Genomic DNA, 21,525 nt, shown 5'->3' on the forward strand with positions numbered 1-21,525 from the left:
ACTGCCAAGCATTAACATCCACCGGAATACTGCCAAGTGAAATCAAAACCGAATCTGTGAAATGGAACAAAAATGGCAACAAGTTGGATTTCTTATTCATCATGATTCATCCTATCAGACTTAAAGATTTACTAGTGTAACACAATAACATTCGCCATCCTGATAGAAAAACATACAGAGATTAAAGACAGGGTCTGACCCCATTTGTACCATACTTAATGTGCACTAAGACGATTCAGCTCAGAGTACCAGTCCAGGCTGAAGTGGATGCTTGAAAGAGAGAACAGGATCTTCTCTGTAACAGTTGGCACAGAGAAGAAGTGCCTTGAACAAGGATAACATTTAGTGATCAAAATATCATAAAAGGTCATTAAAAACATGATTTTGCTCTCTGGCTTATTGTGCCTTACCTTTCACAGGACTCTATGAATTGCCGTGTTATGAAAAACTGATGCAAATGTCTAGGCACCAAACACTTTAGTTATTTCTATTTGTTCCCATAACTTTATTCATCATGAGCCCAAGAGTACTGCCATTGCGAGTGACCCATGTAGACCTGGGACATACCCCTTATTCCCCTATGATGGTATCATAATACAAACAGCTATATATCCATATGCAAATGATTGCTGTTTTCAAGCTGTTCACAAGCGACCTTATACACTGCCCATACGGTACAGTAATATGTTTTCCACATATGTCAGATGTTTCATGACACATTTCACGCATATATTTAAAATAGACTTCACAGCATATAAAAATGCACAGGCAGTGGAGGAAAACGGCCTACATCTGCAATGTTTACACAATGCATTTCAAAATTACGTGAAATGTGTCCAAATTGATTGTATTCTTCATTCAGCTAAAATATTGATAGCATATAAAATGTACATGTAATGGACTCACTCATAAGCACGTATTACAATACTTTGCTCTGATGCCTGAGTAACAAATGGACAGTATTTGTTACAGCTCTGCCTTCACAGTGTAGCTACACAGACAGTCCTCAATTCTCCCTGTGTTGGTTTAAATAGTATTTGTTGCATGTCTATGTTGTTTTATATTCCAACCTGACTCTCTTGAAACCATGCTGGCTGGGCCTTTATGGAACAAAATCAAGCTTCAAGGCATTTGAGAAATGCTACACTGCCAAGATAGGACTTTGGTGAGATCAGGTGCGCTATTGTCTCATGGGTAGTGATATCAGTGATAATGATTAAGTTTCAGTGATACAAATTTCAGCATGGTATTGCCAGCCAAATTCCCTGAGTCACAGGCAAGTTTGCATGTACTGCAGTGTGGGGGATTATCCCAGTTGGTGTCCTACCTGAGCTAGCTAGATTACAGCTGGTTTGCATACATTTACATATGTGGTGACCCCACCTCCAGTTGCTGTGTAAATAGGTGAAAGCCACAAAAAAGCTCATTTCATATAGTTCCAGCAAAACTGCCTACTTTTGGTGGAAACTGTCATGAGAGCAGCTGACCCAGAATCCACAAACATCAGAAATTCCCGTTAATTTGAATGTTACAGACTGTGAAATGCCACTCCCCGAGCTCTGGGATGTCTCACAGCCTGCTCTCAGTATTGAGAGGACCAAACTGCCAGGATGGAAATGGCCAGTTGCTCTGAAAACCACCAAGCTGAGCAACTGGGGCTGGAAAGAGAGGGAACACCAGTCCACAAGAGGAAAAGGCAGCACACTGTGCAAGCCATAGGTCAGGGTGCTCAGAAGCATGGCAAGCATGGGTATGCAGTCACAAGACTGCTGCAGTAGAGCCCTGGAAAACTACAGACACTGGGAATACCTTGGCTGGGGAGAGGTTATATATCAGACATGGTATTTGTCTGGGATAGTAATTCCTTCTCCCATTTTGGACTCTCTTTTCAGTACAGAAAAGATTCAGAACAGGTTTTTTGCTACTAGTCAGATCCTGCTGCTGATCTCCTCCTGTCATGTCCTATTTTTCAAGCTATTTTCCCCTGGTATTTTTCAGTCGTCTAAAGACTATCCCGTCTGGGGTGACCTTCACCACTCTGAAGGTGGCCTCTCTCTGACCGTGCAGATGATCATCTTTCAATGACTTTGGCATCAACTGCAAGAAGGCACATGCACAGCAGACACACGTTTCAGCAGTGAACCTCCCTCCCTCCTGTTGAACCATGCTTGTGCTTGCTCCAACAGGCACATAAGGTGCCTGGGCCCGTCTTCTCCAGGCTGGCAGCTCGTATTCAGTGCTGGACAAATCCAGGCTGTGAAATGCTCTTCGTGGCAGGTCCAGCCGGCCGGTGGGATTGGCACAACACAGACCGTTACATCACTTGGCCAAACCTGACCTCTGTCTGCAGAGTGCAAGGGAAGGTCTTGTCATCCGACGGCTGCTCAATAGCCAGGCAGAAGGAATTGATAGGTGTCAATTCAGCCTGCAGTGGACCAGTAGCTACATTATAATGCCAACCTCACCTTTGGTGTTAATGAGGCCCCTTCATTAACAGCCTCGATCAGAAGGGTCAGGGACTGAATAGAGACGAACTTCTTTCTCACCCAGAAAGCTGGTCCTTCTCATTCAGAATTGAAGCACGTTGGCGGAGCAGTTTGAGGACGTTTGTGCTGCCCATGTTGCATCTGCAAGGGACATGACGTATTTGTGACTATTCATCCGGCTCTTTTCACCAGCACTAAATACACAGAAAGCAAAAAATAAATTCTCATTGTGTTCCCGCTTACTAAGAAATTTTTCCCTCTTCCTTCTGGTTTGGAGGGTTATTGTACACTAAAAGCCTTTTGCATTTTTCAGTAGCTATAGTAAGCTATAATTTAGATTTTCCTCAGGCACAAAAGAACTTAGTTAAGCTAAATTGTATTACAGTGTTTTTTTCTACTGAGTCCTTCATTAATAAGGGAACTAAAGAATTTCCAAGCTGCCTGTAATTTTTCCCAGATGTAGCTAGTAGTTGCTACTAGTATCTTTCTGGCAATCAGAGGTTTTGGCTATTAACAATCTGGACTTTCACTGTACTATCCTGGTGTTAAATATGTGCTGTGAATACCACAGTGCGGAGTGTGAATTGGAGAAGGAGGGGAAGGCAGAGAACAGGCAAAGTGAAATCATTTTTAAAAGAATAAATATTGCTAGGATTAACAGCTGATTCAAATGAACATGCTTCCCTGCAGGGATCCAAATGCTGATTAGCAAACCAGGAGCCCTGCTACTTCAGAAGCAGCATTGCTGCAGAACTTACGTCTTCTCACTCACAGATTTCTCTCTTTTTCACTACCTGTTCTGTTTTCTTCATGGCAGCCAACACGGACAAGTCCTACGCTGAGCCTTTGGCATGAACTAAGGATGACAAAGGCCACAGACAGCAGTACACGAACCGAACCAACACCCAGCTCCCTCAGTGCTCAGAAAAACCAAATCCTCTCTTGAATTCAGGTTCAGGACTTTTTCTGAGGCTGTAAGTAAAGATATGACTCTGTTGTTGGCAAACCCATGGTAAGTACCAGAAGAAAGATATGCAGCCCTTAATACTTAAAACATCATCAGTGGTCTGTTTTGATTGCGGTTATGTTCATCTTGGATACACCACAGAGTACTTGGCTCATCAGATATACTTCATGAAAGTAGACAAGGACCACTGTAATCATTTTGCAGCTGGTAAGTGACTTACATAGGTCCAGAAGAGGATTTAGGGGTCTTTCCACTCAGTAGTGTTGCATATGGACACAATGCTGAGGTGCGTATTTTCTCAGAGAAACTCTGCTCAAATGCAAGATCTCAGTCTTAATCTGGAAGTCCATAGGACAATTACAAGGTCATTTTTCTGACTCTACGTGCTGGGGACAGCCTTCCTTGTTGGCTGGCTGGTGTCCAAGCCACTCAAAGTACAGACTGACCACAGAACTTGTGGTCTTCGGCTCAGAGCGGGAAAGGGGAAGATGCAGCTAAAACAGTAAAGAGAAAATAATGATGAATGGCAATAAACAGTGAAACAAACTTGTTTCTCCAGCGATAGGAAGGGCAAGACAGGGTTAGACAAGAGGCTGGCTGCTGTGTATGTAATTTACGCACAGACATACACACACACATACATATCAGTAGATGATAGGGCCTTAGAGCGGATTTGTCAGTCAGCCATCCCAGTGAGAGATGCCAAGCCTACAGGAAGGAACTTTTGCTGCAGAATGAGAGCAGGCTGGCAAGTAAGCAATTTGGGTGTCTTGGGTTACATGCTTGGGGGGGCTGCAAGAGGGGTGCTTGTGTGTGTTTGGGGATCAGTGTTGCATTCCTGCAGAGAAGGGAGAACTGAGGAGGAGGGGAGCAGCCTGGGAGGAAGAGGAGGCGTCTCCAGAAACTGTTCTGATGTCTGTCGCCTGCTCCTCAGGCAGAACCTCCAGAAAGTTGGAGCAGGATCTGCCAGAGGTCAGTGCTGGCTGGCCAGGAGGTATCTGTAGACACCTGAGCGAGGGCTATGCTGTCCCAGGTTGCACGTGACGTGACCTTCCCACTGAAGCACTAGGACTAATTTCTTTCCAAACACCCCAGTTGTCGCCTCCTTCACTGATGCTCCCCAAGAATGGTGAGGTTTGGCCTGTAGAACAGTCATGGTGTGTACAGGCAGGAATGAGAAAGGATGTGTTATACTTTCCCAGGACTGTAGATTAGTCTGTGCTGGGTGAAACACCGCAGAATTTTTTCCAGTCCTGTGTTTATCTGGCCAAGGCAGAGACAGGTGCAGTGCAAAGTCTTTTTTCCACTTTATTTTCCATGATCCCCAGCTCTCAGGGGACAGAACCAGCCCTTGGCATACTGTGGGCCAAGCGGGATGAAACACACACCTTTCAGCCCAAGACAAGGATCTCTGAAGCAACGCTTTCAAAAGAAAAATAAAAAGCCCAAACAAAAATTAGGGAGAGCTGTCGTGCTTCATTTGCATATTTGAATATGCAGATCGGATCTGTTTCTTATCCATTGGCACTGGCCCTACTGTAGATGGCAGCAACACAGCAGATCTCTGCCAGAATACAGTGCCACAAAGAAAGACGCTAATTGGATTTGCAGACGCTTATTGCAAAACCCAGAAGTTGCTGGAATAGATATAAAGAAACAGGAGCTCAGCCCACGGCTGCCTTGGGTGCGAAGGCACTCAGCTGACAGCTCGTTAGTTTGAGATGTCCCTGCAAAATTAGAAGTTTGGAGGAGCCTGGGTGGCTGCTGGCTACACCTTCCCCAGAACAACCATCACCTGAAACTCCTAACACTCTCTTCTGTAGAGACTTGCAATTTTTTTTACCCTTGGCTGCAGGGTGGTTTTTTTGTTTTGTTTTGTTTTTTGAGCTTCAAAAGAAAATTGGGGGTGAACTTGATCACTCATTGGGCTGGAAACTGTTCAGAACAGGAAAGCGCTGGTGCAGCTAATGCTGGTTGTAGGAATTTCTCTCCTAGAGTGCTTTCACAGTTGCATGTAAAGAAGTATCCTGGCACAGTTTAAGCTGATCCACTCGCATGACTCCAGGGGTGCTGGTTTGGAGCATACATCGATGTAATGACATGCCTTCTCTGAATGTGGCACCCCAGCTTCTTCAGTACAACGCCATTTCATGGCCAGGTATTGGACTGCCTCTCTGGGTGCTTTTCCCTCCTGAGAAAGTGGAAGCTGAGATGCCTAATCCAGGGTTTCCCATCCCTGACTTGGAAGTGCTTGGGTCCCATCCTAGGCCACAGAAAACCTGGAGCAGTGACTTGCGTCCCAGCCAGCAGACGTAAATATAGATGGGGAAATGCAGTGCCAAAGTTGGAGGTCAGGCTGAGTCCTGCACTGGGAGAGCAACAACGAGCTGGGGAAAAACAAAGGCACCCAAAAATTGTCACCAACGGGAATCAAAATTAAAAAAAAAATCTAATGAAGTTGCATGGGATGTAACAGACAACTCTGTGGGAAAGAGAAAAGTTCAGGGTCTTGTGTGTCTGAGCAACACTTCTTGCATTTGGACCAAATTCAACAGAGTAAGAGTGCAGTCAAACTCTCCACTCGTGGAAGAGGGAGACATGTTCAGGAAAGATCCAGCCCTGGGAGCTCATAACAAGTAAGGGCTGTGATGAGGCCGAGAATGAATAGTAAGGACTGGGAGTTAGGAAATAAAAGATTTAGCTCTAAGAGTCATGTGCATGGGAATAATGTCCACAATTAAAGGTATCAATGAGAACCCCCAGAGAAAGAGGCCCTGTCTCAACAGAGAAGAAAAGAGACTGTCCGAGGAGATGTCTCTTGGGCCTGCATCAGACAGGAACATGGAAAATTAGAACTGGAGCGCTTAAAAGAAGAATCCAAATCAGGCTCTTTTTGTTGTTGTTGTTAACTGAAGCGATTAAGCATTTTGCTTTACTAATATCTTCTATCAAGCTGATGAGGTAAACTGGCTCTTTAGAATGATTTGGGAACTGACTAATCCTTGCCTGTGGCTATCAGTTAGCAACACACACAGCATTATGGGCTAACATGCATTTTTCTGCTGCCTTACAGAGATCAACAAACTATTTCAAGAAACCCGCACGAAGAAAAATTCTGCTTTCCTCCTAAGAGAAAATTTGCTCAGGAACAGCCACAAACTGCACTTGTAACGGCAGCCCTCCGTTAATTTAGGGCTCGCGAAATCGAGCGAAACAACTTGTCACTGAGAGTCGGGAGAAAACATAAACAAAACGCCACTTTTCAGATGCAAATGTCGCGCTCGGAGTCAGCAGCGGGGCTGAGAAAACCGCGTTTGCAGGGCGGGCGGCTGCTAACGGTGCCTCGGCCGCAGCCAGCGGCTCCTTTCTCAGCCAGGACGGTGACCTCCGGGCTCGTCACCCAGCTGAGCCCGCGGCTGATAACCGCTGCCTCTCTGAAGGAATCCCTCGGAACATTTGCATTGCAAATCCGCTCGCTCCGGGCCAAACCCGAGATATTGTTCGCCGCCGAGGCGCTCCGCGGCGAGCACCCTTCGCTTCCCTCCGGTCTCTACCGCGGCGAGCCCCGGGCAGGGCGACCCGCGGGGCCGGCCGCCGGAGGACGAGGGAGGCCGGGGGAGCCGGGGGGAAAGCGGGAGAAATGGGGGGAGCCGGGGGAGGAGGGGAAACGAAGGTGTGTGAGGGAGAAAGGAGGGACAAAGGGGGGAAGAGAGGGAGATGGGGCGGGGGGAGCGGCCGAGGGGAACGGGGGACACTGAGGGAAAATGAAGGCGTGTGAGGCGGGAGCGAGGGAGACCGAGAGGAAAATGAAGGAGAAAGGGGAGAAAATGAGTGCTATTGAGGGAAAATGGGGGACGCTGAGGGAAAATGAGAAAAAAGTGAGGGAAAATGGGGGACACTGAGGGAAACTGAAGGTGAGTGAGGGAAGAATGAGGGAGACCGAGAGGAAAATGAAGGAGAAAGGGGAGAAAATTAGTGCTGTTGAGGGAAAATGAGGGACATTGAGGGGAAATGAGGGAACCTGAAGGAAACTGAAGGTGTGTGAGGGGAGAATGAGGGAGACTGAAAGGAAAATGAAGGAGAAAGGGGAGAAAATGAGGGCTGATGAGGGAAAATGAGAGAAACTGAGGGGAAAATGGGGGACATTGCAGGAAATTGAAGGTGTATGAAGGGAGAACGAGGGAGATTGAGAGGAAAATGAAGGAGAAAGGGGAGAAAATGAATGCTATTGAGGGAAAATGGGGGATGCTGAGGGAAAAAGGGGGGCACTAAGGGAAAATGGGGGACATTGAGGGGAAATGGTGGACCCTGAGGGAAACTGAAGGTGTGTGAGGGGAGAATGAGGGAGACTGAAAGGAAAATGAAGGAGAAAAGGGAGAAAATAAGGGCTAATGAGGAAAAATGAGAGAGACTGAGGGGAAAATGGGGGACACTGTGGAAAATTGAAGGTGTGTGAGGGGAGAATGAGGAAGACTGAGGAAAATGAAGGAGAAAGGGGAGAAAATAAGGGCTCATGAGGGAAAATGGGGGACGCTGAGGGAAAATGAGAGAAACTGAAGGAAAATGGGGGATTAAGAAGGAAAGTGAGGGTGTGTGAGGGGAAAATGAGGGAGATCAAGTGGAAAATGACAGAGAAAGGGAGGAAAATGAAAGATATTGAGGGAAAATGGGGGACACTGAGGGGTGGTGAGAGAAACTGAGGGGAAAATGAAAGGAAATGAGTGACAGCAAGTGAAAACAAGTGAGACTAAGGGAAAAGGGGTACACTGAAAGAAAATGAGGGAGATTGGGGGTAAAATTAGGGAGACTGAAAAATAGTGAGGAAGATTAATGGTAATTAAGAGGAGAAGAGAGAGCAAGGGGAAAAATGAAGTAGAGCAAGTGAAAATGGGGGAATTGCACGAAAAATGACAGACATTAAGGAGAAATGAGGGAGAGCAATGGGAAAAATAGGCAGATGGCGAACAAGGGAGCATGAAGAAGGAAGGAGAAATAGGGAAAATGGGGGACAATAAGGGAAAATGAAGGACAGTAAGGGAAAAATGATGGAGACTGAGGGGGAACATAGGAGAATGAAGGAGATATAGAGAGAAATAATGGAGACAGAAAGAAACAAGGGGGAGAGATGGAGGGAAAATGAGGAAGGAGACGAAGGGAGAACAAGGAAAACCAGCAGCTGAGGGAGCACAGTGCCGCTGGCTTCCTCTCCAGTATGGGCTTAGCCCTGCCCAGCCATTCCACACAGCAGAGTCCGCTGTACCGGGCCCTGCGGTTTCACTTGTTCTCCGCTCATTTGTGTAGGAAATTAATAAACGGGTGAGATCCGCAGCCGCCGGCGACTAGGATGAATAGGACGACAGAGGCAAAGGGGCGGCTTGGCACAGCTCGGGCACGCAACAAGGCCTAAACACCGGTCCTAGCGGCGGTCAGCGGCCAAGCAGCGCCCTGCTAAGGGGTATTAACGGACGGGGGCAGTAAGCGACCCCGGCAACGCCGCTGGGGCCCGGGCAGGAGAGCGCCGCAGCACCGCGCCCGCCGCTGGCTGATGGGGGAGACGGGCGGGAGGGTGGGGGGAGGGGGGGGCTAAGGGGGGCGGTGAAGCCCCGCCTCCCACTCCCCGCTTGACCCACCGGGAGCCCCACCCTTTTCCCCGCCCCCTCAGCATCCCGCCCGCCTCCCATTGGACAATCCTCCCGCCCGTCAAGAGGAGGCGGGGGAGGCCGGCGGCTCCCGGGCGGAAGCCCCGCCCAGAGACGGGAAGCGGCGCTGCCGTTGGCGGAGGGCGGGTGCCCGTCTGGCGGCGGCGGTTTCCGGTTCCGCGGGGCGGGCGGCGGGGGTGGGGGGGGGGCGGGTGGTGGCGGCGGGGCTGGTGCCTGTGAGTGACACACAATGAGGCGGGCGGCGGGGCCGTGAGGGGCCGCGGCCGAGGAGGAGGAGGAGGAGAGGAAGCAGCAGCGAGGCTGTGGGGTGGGGAGGGGGGGTGGGGGGAGAAGAGTTAAAAAAAAAAAAAAAAAAGGGGGGGGGGGGGAGATCCGAGGGCCCCCCCCGCCGACCGGCAGCCGAACCGCCGCGGCGGGCAGCGAGCGAGCGAGCGGGGCCCGCAGCGCTGCGCCCAGCCATGGACAATCAGGTGAGGGGGGCGGCGGGGCCGTGCTGCTGGGGGGGGGTCCTGGGCGCCTCCCTCCCCCCCCCCCCCCCGAAAACACACACATAGGGGGATGGGGGGTGGGACACCAGGAGGGGGGGGGGCCGCACAGGGAGAGGAGGGGACTGCATCGCCCCTGCTGGAGCTGGCAGCATCGTGCCCCCCGGCCTTTTCGGGTAACTCCCTCCCCCTTTTCGGGTAGCCCCCCCTTTTCGGCCCCCCCCCCCCTATTTCGGGCATCCTCCCCTCTTTCGCCCCCCCACTCCCTTTCTGCCCCCCCACCTTTAGGGCACCTCCCCCTTTTCTTGCCTCCTCCCCCCATTCCGCCCCCCCTCTCCCATTTCGGGACCCCCACCCCATTTCGGGCAGCCTCCCCCTCCCTTTGCCTCCCCCCCTTCCCCTCTTTTTTTTTTTTTTTTTTTTTGGGGGGGGGGGGGGCGGGGAGGTGTTGCTGAGCCCTCGCCCCTTCATGGGCGGCCGCGCTGCAGCCTCGCCCCGGCGGGGGGTGGCCCCGCGCTTCCCGCACGTTCCTGCCCCGGGTTCCTTCCCGGGGGGGCGGTGGTGGCGGCGGGCAGCCCCCGGCAGCGGCGCTGCGGTGCCTCGGCGAGAGGAGGAGGAGGAGGAATGGTGGAAGTTCACCTGGGCTCGCCACGGCAGGCTGGTGCAGGCCTTTTGTGTGCGAGGCTGGCGTGCGGGCTGCTAGCGGGTCAGCCCCGGGCTGGCGAGGTAAGGCCCGCTATCCCGTGAATAATAACCCGAAGGAGACCGAATGGGGACTGGTCATGGCTTTCAGGCAATTAGCGCATCAAACAAATACCAGAGCGTGCTACAGAGCGTTTATTAAGTTGAAAAGCAGACTCCTTTGTATTATTACAAATCGTTTGAATAGGATTCTGGTTTCTCTTTGTTGAGAGACATGCTTGAGGGGAAGAAGAAGAAACGCTCCATTTTCAGTGGAGCAACTTTGGATGTTTGTTATGTTGGGAGATCTTATTTTCAAATGTGTTTCAACTTCTGGCTTAATTCATAGAGCTTGTTAATTGGCCCGATCTGTGAGGAGTATAGCAAGTACAACTTTCACTCTCAGCTAAACAGTTCTCTTTTTTTTTATGTTTAATTTTGTTCTCTTCCACATAGTCCCATCTGTTTCTCAGCTAAAATTTCTCAGCCGTTTCAACTAGAAAGGCAAATTCTGTAGAGTGACAGCCATTTGCACTTCTCGGGAGAGGGCTAGTAACTGGTAACGGTAGCAAAATTTAAACGGTAATTGTGGAATTGATAACGTGAGGCTGCAGAACAGACCGGATCAGTCGATGCAAATGCCTGCCTGAGCAGTGGGACGTTCCCAAATAAAGCGTGCCCACGAGCACCCTCCGAGGTGAGCCCAGGCTGTCAGCAGACTGTCTCTGCATAATGCACTTCCACCCTGGGAAAGATTGCGGCGCTTTGAGCCAAACACCTTGCCTTTTTTCTTCTTCCGTAACGTGGCATGGAAGAACAGGCGGCCATGCAGCGTTGGTTTTAGTGCAGGAGTGAGATGGAGCCAGTGTAGATGAGCCCTAACGCACAAAAGAGGGAAAATGGCCTGCCAAGAGGACTTGCAGAGGAAGGTAATCTAAAGGAATGTTTCACTAAAACAGGTGAAGCAATTGATTAGATGAGTTTGTCCCCAAGTGTTAGCGTTGATGCGTTGGATGGCGGCTGGGGCTATTTTACTGTAAAGATAATTGCTTGAAAGGCTGTGCTAAGGTTTATAGTTGAAATTAGCACTGGACTGTAATATGGGAGATCAGGCTTTGATGCCTGGTACTCTGAAGACTTCCTGTGTGATCCTTCTACAAAGAAAAAAGCGTACGGAGATTAAGTGACTTGGGCTTTTTCAGAAAGTATTAACCTTACTCTGAAAGTCATACTCTGATAAAATGTCAGGCTGGACACGGAAAACGGTTTTTGAGCATTAATCATGGTTGTGCTTTCTGTTGCAGTTTCTCAGTGAGAAAATAAGGGTAATGCTTTCCCTAAGCATTTGTCTGGAGCTTGGGAAGCTTTCGGTTTTTGTTCATTGTTTAACGTCATGCCCTCAGGTTGGGTCTGTGTCCACTTGTGTTATAGATAATGACAAATAATGTTGCCTCTCCTAATTGGGAACTGCCAGAAAGAACAAGGCATTATTTTCAAGTCTGAGGTGAAGAAGGATGTAAGGATTAAAAACCAGCCCCCCCCACTCCCCCGTTTTTAATAAACTTCCAGTTACTGAAGCTGAATTTGGTTGTTTAGTTTGAGATGGCTGTGCTGCTGGTCGAGTTTGTGTAACGTGTGTGCACTAAATTAACCCAGTAAGGAGTCAGATACTTTAGGTGCGATTCCATCTCTAGAAATCGTGCCCTAAGATTTGTTTGCTGTAACTTGTGTCTGAATCTTACTTGCTTTTTCCTCTGTTACATCTTTTTTAATTCATTTTGCTTTTTTCTGACTGTGAAGTCGCCAGGAATATGTGCATCTTCACAATTTAATTTAATCTGTTTTTTAAGACATTTAATAGGATTTTTTTTAAACTGTGAGTGAGACACTGAATACACCTTTCCTGCTTCTGTTCTTCTCTGATTAGAGTAGGGTTTGAGACTGCAAATCAGAATTAGGTCATTTTAGTATTGGATATTGTGCAGGCATATTATACATTGACTTTGTGTGTGAAAGTGTGTTAATAAAATGTATTTAGAAGAACGGAGGATTGTAGCTGTGTTCTACTGAATTACGCATTCCTGACAATATCAAAAGCCACCAATTTGTGACTTGATTTTTCCTGTTTTAAGATTAGTTTTCTGTTAGCGCTGTGAATTCTGTAAGCTGCGAACATCAAGTTCTCTCTCTGACACTTTCTAGAAATAAAAATTCTGCAATTAGACTTTGCCGACAATTTATTTGATAAGTGAGGCAGATAAACCTATTCCTCTTCTACAGCTGCTTTCTCTGCAGTGCTAATATTAGGGGAAAAATAGGTGTGAAGTGGTGCTAGGAACTATTTTTGGTATCTTTTCTGGTTGCCAGCACCAGTCTTCAGAATGAGACTAACCTCTTGGTGGAGGCTGTTGTATTCTTCCCCTGTGGTTATCTAGCCTCTTCTGTCTGTGGGGCTCAGCGTTAGGCATCCCACGTAATCTGTTCCATTTTGCTTATGGCCTTACCTCTGTCCTCAAACAGTGCACGGTTCAAGTCAAATTGGAGCTGGGGCACCGAGCCCAACTGCGGAAAAAGCCCACCACCGAAGGGTTCACTCATGACTGGATGGTGTTTGTCCGTGGCCCGGAGCAGTGCGACATCCAGCACTTTGTGGAAAGGGTGGTCTTCCGCCTGCATGAGAGCTTCCCAAAACCCAAGCGAGGTGAGTCAAGGTTTGAAGGCGGGTTATTGGGTCTTCGGTGTGAAACAGCACTGTGCGGTGTGGGCTGTCTTGTTCCATCAGGTTTTTGTAAAATCTCCTCTGGAGGAACAAAATGTACATCGCGTGCACTTGCCTTAACCTTTACCATCTTTGTTGGAGGAAGGGCAGGGAGAATGGGACCTTTCTTCTGATGAAAGGTTTGGAGGTGAGATGCTTTCTCTTCTGTAAGCATTACTATGTGCAGGTCCTCCAGACACTGACAGGTGAAGGTAATTCCTGGTACAAAAGGCGAAGGGGGAGTGGTTTGTTAATGCTGGCCACCAAAAGCTGGAAGCACGTGAAGGACGAGTGGCCCTCCTACGGCGCTAGTGTATTTACTGGAGTAAGTAAACTTCTGCATCAGTCCCTAAGTAGCTGTGAGGACTCCTGCAGGGTGCCAGCGTGGGTAGTTAAGGTATTTAAGGCAACAGAATTCACTGCAGCCGAAGGGGGGTCTCTGCCTCAGCACATTCCAGCTGCACGGGTGTGTGCACACTAGAGAGTGCCCAGGGGAGGGCAACAAAGGTGGTGAAGGGTCTGGAGGGGAAGGTGTGTGAGGGGTAGCTGAGGTCCCTTGGTTTGTTCAGCCCAGAGCAGAGGAGGCTGAATGGAGGCCTCACGGCAGCCTGCAGCTTTCTCACGAGGGGAGCAGAGGGGCAGGCGCTGAGCTCTGCTCTCTGGGGACAGCGACAGGACCCGAGGGAATGACGTGGAGCTGGGACAGGGGAGGGTCAGGCTGGGTGTGAGGGAAAGGTTCTGCACCCAGAGTGTGGTTGGGCACCGGGACAGGCTGCCCAGGGCAGTGGGCACAGCACTGAGCTGTCAGAATTCAAGAAGCGTTTGGATGCCGCTTGCAGACATGGTCTGATTTTTGGGTGGTCCTGTGCAGAGCCAGGAGCTGGACTTGATGAACCTTGGGGGTCCCTTCCAACTCAGGGCATTCTGTGATGTATTTGCGGTAAGTGCTGTGCAGTCAGCAAGGCTGGGGAGCTGATCCGGCTGGGGAGAACATCGGAATTGTAATGTGACTTTGTGCTGGATCAGTTCTCTGCTCTTCCTGACTGCGCAGCACCATGAACCTTATTGTTGGCTTGGGGCAGCTGGAACGTGTGGTTGAGGTGGAGGAGCAGGAATTGCCCTTCTCGGCAGCAGCGGGGACTTAAATCTGTTTAAGATCGTGTTAACGGCATCTGCAGTGTTGTTGTTACGTAGTGTTACCAGGAATGCTGACTGCCCAGGAGTACCGCTATAAATTACTTGGGAATGGGCGTTCTCTGAAGTACGTTTTTGGAAGACGGCTGGTTATGCAGGATGTGTTAGCGCTACTTACCGTGTTGGTTATTTGCGAGAGTCCACGGAGGAAAGCAGCTGAGAGGTGTTCAGCTCACAAGGATGTGAATCTGGTGTGGATGTTAATATCTTCTTCGAATTGATGCTGTAAAACTGATGTGTGATAAGGCAGTGCAGTACTGAGCTGGAAGCTAATTTGTAGAACAGAAGTTACAGTCTGCTGTGCTACAATTCTTGTCATCCAGTGTAATTACATTATTACAAACAACTGTGTTGGGATAGTACATTGTCTTTGCTCAGTAGGTTGCCGTGTCATCTACCTTTAAAGAGAGAGTTTTCCTGTTTCCTAGGTTTTAAAAGCTTTCTTAAGCTTGCTTATAAAGCTGGTATGCTTTTGACCAAGTAGTGGATTGTCCATAAATTGTGGGGCTTATGCATACTAGTTCTAGATCTGTTGGAAGGGCTTCTTCAAATGATTCTGTCTTACTTGAAGCAAAATCTACTGGTAGGCTTGTGCTGCTGGCTGGTTGCTTGTGGAGTAATTTTAATTTGTTAGAATAGGGCAGCAAAGGAACGAAGGCTGCTTGGCAAATAAACTTAAGATTCCTGATGCCATATTGGCACGGTTCTTGGATTTTGTGCCTCCCCCCCAAGATTGTAGGGAGTTTATATGAAATTCAAGTTAAAGCAAGTCTAGGGATTTTGATTATTTTCAGATCCACTCTTTTTTCCACAGTTGAGTTTTCAGTACTGCTTACTAGAACCTGTATGATGGTGAAAGTGCTTAGAGCACTTAGAGGGGTTAATATTAAAGAAACATTAAAGCAACATTAACATTAAAGAAAAATAATTTCTGTGCTCTTTAGGTTTAAGGTACTGTTTCTTAATCATATTGATTACTTGGAATTTTTTAGAGAAAGTAAAAACACTTGCACTGAATTCCCCTAATTGATTTATTGACTTCATTTACATGTATTGTAGCACGTGAATTGTATGCAAGTGCATCCGGTTCCTGAGAGGGAGAATATCTGTGCTGGTCTCGTGTTTCTCCTGGCAGCTGTTCTGTATATCTGTGCCACGGCCAAACGCGCCGAGAATCCTTTCAGCTGGCTATCACTGTGCTGAAACACAGTGATAGAGGACAGGAAGGGTTCAGTAACACACCGATACAACAGGTAGTAGAACAGGAGGAACTGAGGCAGGAAGCACGGAGGTTAATTTCTTAGAAGTGATTAACTTTTGCAGTCGACGTATCTGCAGCAGGCAGCACCGTGACCCTAGCGGCAAAGTGTTTCACCGTTCTCCGTTTACTTGCATGAGAAGCAAATCGCTGCCTTTCGGTGCCCTTCAGGTTTGTTATGACGTTTGGGTGAAGCAGCATATAGTATGGATATTACGTAATTATGAAGATTAAGCATTGCAGGAGAACATTTCAAGGGGGGAAAAAAAAACGTGCTTGCACATTGTGGGGTTTTGAGGAATAAATGTTGGCATCAAAGTCAGTTTTACCTCTGCACGCTGTACAAGTTCTACCCTTTTGAGTTCTTGCATTTTTTTGCAAGACAGCTTTAATTGGCAGTTTACATTGTTGTGGAACAGCACAGAACTGTAATTGTATCACTGCAAAAAGGAGAGGGGGAAGAATCTCACAGAGACTCTGGCACAGAGTGTGTTTTATGTTTCCTTTCTATGGGAGGAGCTAAGACCAGATTTTCGTTTTCCTAACTAAGCCCATGACCACCATCTTGTTTTGCTTTGCTTTTTTTTTTTATTTCCCACAAAGGTCAGTTTTTTAAATGAGTCTTGAGTTGTCGGAAACACATTTCTCATCTTGCAACTCATTTTCAGCTCAGATTAAGTTGCATTATATTCAAAATTAACATTCATATATTCTCTTTTCAGTGTGCAAGGAGCCCCCTTACAAAGTGGAGGAGTCTGGCTACGCAGGGTTCATTATGCCCATTGAAGTGTACTTCAAAAATAAGGTAGAATCTGATTTCTGGTCTTCTAATTGTTTTGAGATGTGCCAGAGACTGAAACTGCCTGACAGAAAGACTCTAAATTATGTGACTGTTTTATGTGTGTGTTTTTTATTACTCTAATAAATAGAATTTAACTGGGAGTTGGAAGCTCTTGCCAGACTTCAAAAGAAAGCTTTTGGCAGAAATGGAATTGTATAGAAAGGTAATGTCAGGACAACGCGATGGTCCTAGAGATTCTGAACAGAGGTTGTACCACTTGTGGCAAGCTTCTCCCCAGCAGATAATAGTAAAACAGTTTAAAGTGTTTCATGCAAATGTGGAAGTAAATCAATGTAAAATGCTGATTTTATAAACATTTTAAAATGTTGTTGACTGGCAATATATTTAAAAATGGATTTTTTCTTTGCAATTTTTATTAAAATAACTGTACAGGTATAAAATTTATATTGGCCCAAGACAACGATTTGCATATAGAGCAGAGTTATTTACAGTTGTGTTAAAAATATTGTTGTCTTGCTTCAGTACTCTTCCAAAAAAAAGAAAACATTAAATATTTTAAATCTTAAGATGTATTGCCAACAAATGTTTGAAAGTTAAAATTTGGGATTTATTACTTGCTTTAAGTCTTACCACAGAGGTCACACGCTACATGACTTGAAGAAGGTTATGAAAACAGGGATTTGGCCACTTGCATTCGTATTAGTTCAGTTTCAGTTAAATTGTTTTGTTAAGCATAGATACTTAATCTTTCTGGTTTTGATTAATAGTTTCCAAAAAAACACCACCAAAAAACCTGTTCTGGTTATTATTCCCGCGAGGGAACCTTGATAAACTAAAATGTGAATATTAAGCCACCTTCTGGTAATGTACCCCCATCCCCTCGACCCTCTAGAACAAGCCCCGGGTTATGCATACAGCAGACCATTTATAATAATTCTATTTGGCTTCAGTGTCTTTCCGAATATACCTCCTGCAGATGTTTCTATCGTTTTCTTCTTGCCCTAATCTAGCACAGTACACTCTGGTGGTGTCATTTGTGAATAATCAGGAGTTTTTTTGGTCTACTACGTTGCTTTTGCCCCACTTCGAGTCTGAGTTTGTAACAAGCCGAATAATGAGACTGAGCAACTACTACAAGAGCATTTTGCCTGCTACTTTCTTTTGGGTGGGCGGGGTAAGCCAAAAGGATGTGAAGAGAAATGGCAGTTAAAGGGTAGGGGATGGAAGTTGTTGACAGAAGCAGCTTTTTTGGCACACACTGAAAACTGACATGAATAAAAATAAAATAAAATAAATAAAAAACAAAAACACACAAAAAAACCCACCAAAACAAGAACAACAAAAACACATCTCAAAAGCTTAAAAGTAGTTTGTACATTGTCTCAGTTCAGGTTCAAAATCTACCTTTCCATTCTCGACCAAAAACCAGGAGCATTTCTGTGCTGTTTGCAATGGGAACCTCTAATGATTGTGATGGGCGACATGCTTTGTTTCTACTCTTACCTTTTTCCCCTTCCTTTTTTCACCCAGTCTTTTCTCACACTTGCCCTTTTCCTGTGGGTCTCCCGTGGCTTTGCCTTTCACGTGTCCTCAGATCCTTCTCTCTCATTTCTGCCTCTCCTGCATCTTCCTGTAGGTGCACTTGTTTGTATTGACTGTCTGCGTTTGTGTGCTTTTTTCTCTCCATTCCCTGTATTCATACGCTCCTCACAGAATATGGAACTGGCAGCTTTTCTGAGGATAACTTGGTTTCACACACGCTGGGGTCATCACTTCTCATTGTTTCTATAAACACGTGACAGCATAGTTGTTCTTTCTAGCAATAGGGATATGGTGGCTTTTATAAATAAGGGAAATAGGTTGCCTCTGTTGTAGTGGAAACAATGGAAGCAGCAGTTAGTTTGGGAGAAGGCTTTTGGCATTTTGGTCTTCAGAAATGTGAAAAGTAGGTAGGAAAATAGCTTTAGTTGTAAATTTACCCTTGAAACTACACATCTTTGAAACACTTACCTTTGTCCTATTTTTCACATGCAAATATTGTGGAGAATTTCTCTTCCACTTGTAATTAATCAATCAACTAATTAATTAATTCTGTCAGTAGTCCCAGTATTAGACTGGGGCAGGCAGTGGTTGAGGGAGAGCGTGATAGCTTCGGTCTCCCAGCACATCGTTTGTCCAGAGAAATGTTTCTGGGTTCAGCCAGGAGGTTGAAATATGGAAGCTATACTGAAGTTACTTGAAGTTTGCTTTTATTTCTTTATAGTAATTTTTCCATCCCTGTGTCAGCAAATGTTGTATTCTCTGCCCATTTGGAAGTTCAGCTCGGTACTTGTGATGGCTGGAAGTTTAGAAGCTGCCCAATGTGAAGAATCGGTTTCATCCAACAGCTATTGCCCGGTGCTGCTACTGACCTGAAATACAAAGAGCTGGGTGATTATTTTCAGTGAGTGGGGTTGAAGGAAACTATGAGGTGAATGCTGCTGCAAAGACTGGGATAGAGTAGAAATTAAAATGTTTGGGAAAGAGGAGGAGAAATGGCAAAGGCTTAGAGTACAGTTCGTTTTCTCCTCCATTGAAGAACGCGACATTAAAGCACCATATAAATAAGTATTTACTACTTAAAGGCCATATGTTCACCCTGATCTCTGTAAACCTGTTGACACTGGTGGGCATCAGCTGTTGTGTGGGGAGCATATATTGTTCTGAATTGATTACAGCATTTGGGACTTATCCTTGACTAAGTCTTTTCAAGTAGATATTATGGATTGGTTCTGGGATTGGATAGAAGATGCAGTGTTTTATCGGGGACCGGACAGGACGAGGCGGGCGGTTCTCTCGGGCCATATGCTCCCTACATTCTAGCACGTTTTTGTTGATGAGTGAAGTGTGTCCTCTCAGCTGAAACAAGAGCTGTAAAGGCTTTGGGATTTGTTTATCGATGCATGTTTAGCTTTGTAAAGGTGAGAAGAAAAAGGATTTAAAGAGGGAGTGAAATAATCTTTGAAGGTTGATCTTTGCCATGGTTGGCTGAAACTTTTTTCTGCAGTTTAAGCTGCCTTTCTTAGCAGTTTCCTTTCTCCGTTCTAATTTGGTACTGGGATGATAAATAGTGATTGTCAGAGCCAGCATTCTCTTTGCTTTGGCTAAAGAAACACGGGCATGCTCACTGCTAAGAAACTTTTACTAAGATTGGATTAAGAATGGTTTTAGCGAACTTCATCAGGGATTTTCTTTAGGCAAGTTTGCATAAAACTGCCCATTAGCACTCCTCTGTGCTAGAATACTTCTTTGCCTGTTAGGAGTAGGAGAGTCAGTGCTCTTGGCCCTGCTGGAGCTTTTGATGCCTTTCTGTCAGACAGGGAAGTGTCAGCAGAGGATTAGAAAAGGTGCAAGAGCCTGTTCTCCTCCTGTACAAATGTGGTTAGGCCTTGTTGGCATGTGTTTGGCCTTCCTGTGCTGTAATTTAGTTCCTCGTTAAGTAGGTGTTTTCTCGGTCTTGCTGTCAGAATTGCAGAAAATACTTGAATATTGCTCTGAACCTTGGGAGTTTGTGTATTTGGCTCTTTTGGAGAGTCCCAGTTGCTTCTAGAGGCCGTCCAGCCTGCGATCTCCTCCGGAGTTGGTTGCAAGCTCGAGCCTCTGCAGCTCAACGTGGGAAATAAATGGCAGGATCTTAGCAGGTTAAATAATAAAGATTTTTGAAAGCAGGGTTGACTAGTGATGCTAGATCACTTGGGAATTTTTGGACTGAAATGTTAGTATGTTATTCCTATTTTTAAATCCTTTGTGTTTCTTTCTGTAACGAGGGCTGCTGTTAGTGGCTTCTGGTGCTTGAATCAATACAAGCTGGGTACAATAAACACGTCGCTGTTTTTCTGATACTCTTCTCTCTTCCCCACCCAATTTCAACGATCTTGGGATTTTTTTTCACAGCGGTGTTGTCTCCAAGTACATCTCTCATAGTGGTGTACGTTTTAATCTGGAGGCTGTAGCACAGGCTTGACTTTGGTACTCAGTCACTGTTACGTTCTTGCGTCCTAATGAAATTAGGTCTTCTCTGTGCATTCATGTTGTTCTAATGTAAGGCAGGCTATTCGAACACAACGTGGATGAGATGTGTTAAAGCCTGTTATAGGCAGGACCTTCCCATTGCAAGATGAGAGAGAAGGCTTCCAGCATTTACCTAACGGAATACATGTAACCTAGGGGTTTTTTCAGTAGTGAAAAGGGAGGCACGTGAGGACAGCAGAGAAATCCATTTGATTCTTCCAGTTACGTTCAGAATAAAAACATGTATGCTTATCCCATTCTGCAGTAGTCAGAGAAAGTGCTATGTAAAATGCATGTAAAATACTGAAGGGAAAAATTATTTGATCCTGTCTTTCAGAGTAGGAGCTCAGTGGAGACATTGTGTATGGGTGCAGATACGGCCAGACAGACGAGGATCAGGGCTGTGCCATCAGAAAGGTGTTAGCTGGTCCGGTACTCCTGAGGAAGGCTGCTGAAATGCCTGTATTTAGGCAAAGCGCTTGATTTTCTTCAAATCCCTGTGTTACGGGGGCAGGGTCTGTGCAGGTTTGAGGAGAGGAGGCGGCGATTTCGCCTGTTGCTGTTTACTCACGGTTGCTGTAAGTTGTGGACGGAGTAAAACTTGTCACTGTCAGTGCTTTGAATGCAAGCTCCCATCTTTCAGGTCTGTATCACCTTACGTAGCAAACCTGAAGCGCTTCCTTGTGTGCAGCTGAGCGATGCATTTTTAAAAAATTTTTCCAGCCTAAGATGATAGGTGTTATCAGTGCATCCATTCTTCCATCTGTCCCGGCAAAAGCACCCGTGCTGTGTCTGTAGCCAGTGTTTGGCACATCGACACAGCTGTTCCTGCGCTGGAGAGGTTGCAGTGCCTGGCAAGGAGGCATTGTCAAACCCAGCAGCCTTCCCAACTGTGCCAGCATCGTATCTTGGATTTGTAAGAGCTGGTAGATTATTAAATACTTGTATTGGAGCAGTGAGTACATTTTCCTGATTTTTCAAAGAAAGCAATTGGCTTTGAATGGGGGACAGTTCCAAAAAGCTGTCCTCTGTTATCTTTTGTGAGGTTTTACAGGGTTTAATAAAATAAGGATGGCCTTGCCAGCAGAGCGCGACATAAGGCTGGCGACTTGCTTTAAAAATGTCTATTGCTCTATTCACTTTTAAATGTCCTGTCCTAAAGCGGGAGGGAAGAGTAGTCAGAC

The 21,525-nt window shown here is 46.4% G+C and overlaps 1 protein-coding gene and 1 long non-coding RNA gene across 8 annotated transcripts in view; one reads left to right on the plus strand and one right to left on the minus strand.

The window, feature by feature from the left end:
• Window positions 1-463: 463 nt before the first annotated feature.
• Window positions 464-4,282, minus strand: LOC121060257. Its single transcript, XR_005814762.1, has 3 exons — window positions 3,281-4,282; window positions 2,547-2,627; window positions 464-2,425 (listed from the first exon to the last, which is right to left on the minus strand). It is a non-coding gene; the product is annotated as an uncharacterized LOC121060257 (long non-coding RNA).
• A 5,018-nt stretch (window positions 4,283-9,300) lies between these two features.
• The window catches only part of MLLT1 (MLLT1 super elongation complex subunit), a 32,968-nt gene continuing 20,743 nt past the window's right edge, over window positions 9,301-21,525 (plus strand). For 2 of the 7 annotated variants that reach the window (XM_040537179.1, XM_040537180.1), the window contains exons 1-3: window positions 9,301-9,583; window positions 12,800-12,980; window positions 16,212-16,294. In XM_040537179.1, coding sequence (XP_040393113.1) covers window positions 9,572-9,583; window positions 12,800-12,980; window positions 16,212-16,294 — 276 coding nt within the window. In that variant the 5' untranslated portion in view covers window positions 9,301-9,571. The other 5 variants (XM_040537177.1, XM_040537174.1, XM_040537175.1 and 2 more) reach the window with 5 other exon arrangements.

This window comes from Cygnus olor, chromosome 26 (genome assembly GCF_009769625.2).
Source record: "Cygnus olor isolate bCygOlo1 chromosome 26, bCygOlo1.pri.v2, whole genome shotgun sequence".
Lineage (NCBI taxonomy): Eukaryota > Metazoa > Chordata > Aves > Anseriformes > Anatidae > Cygnus > Cygnus olor.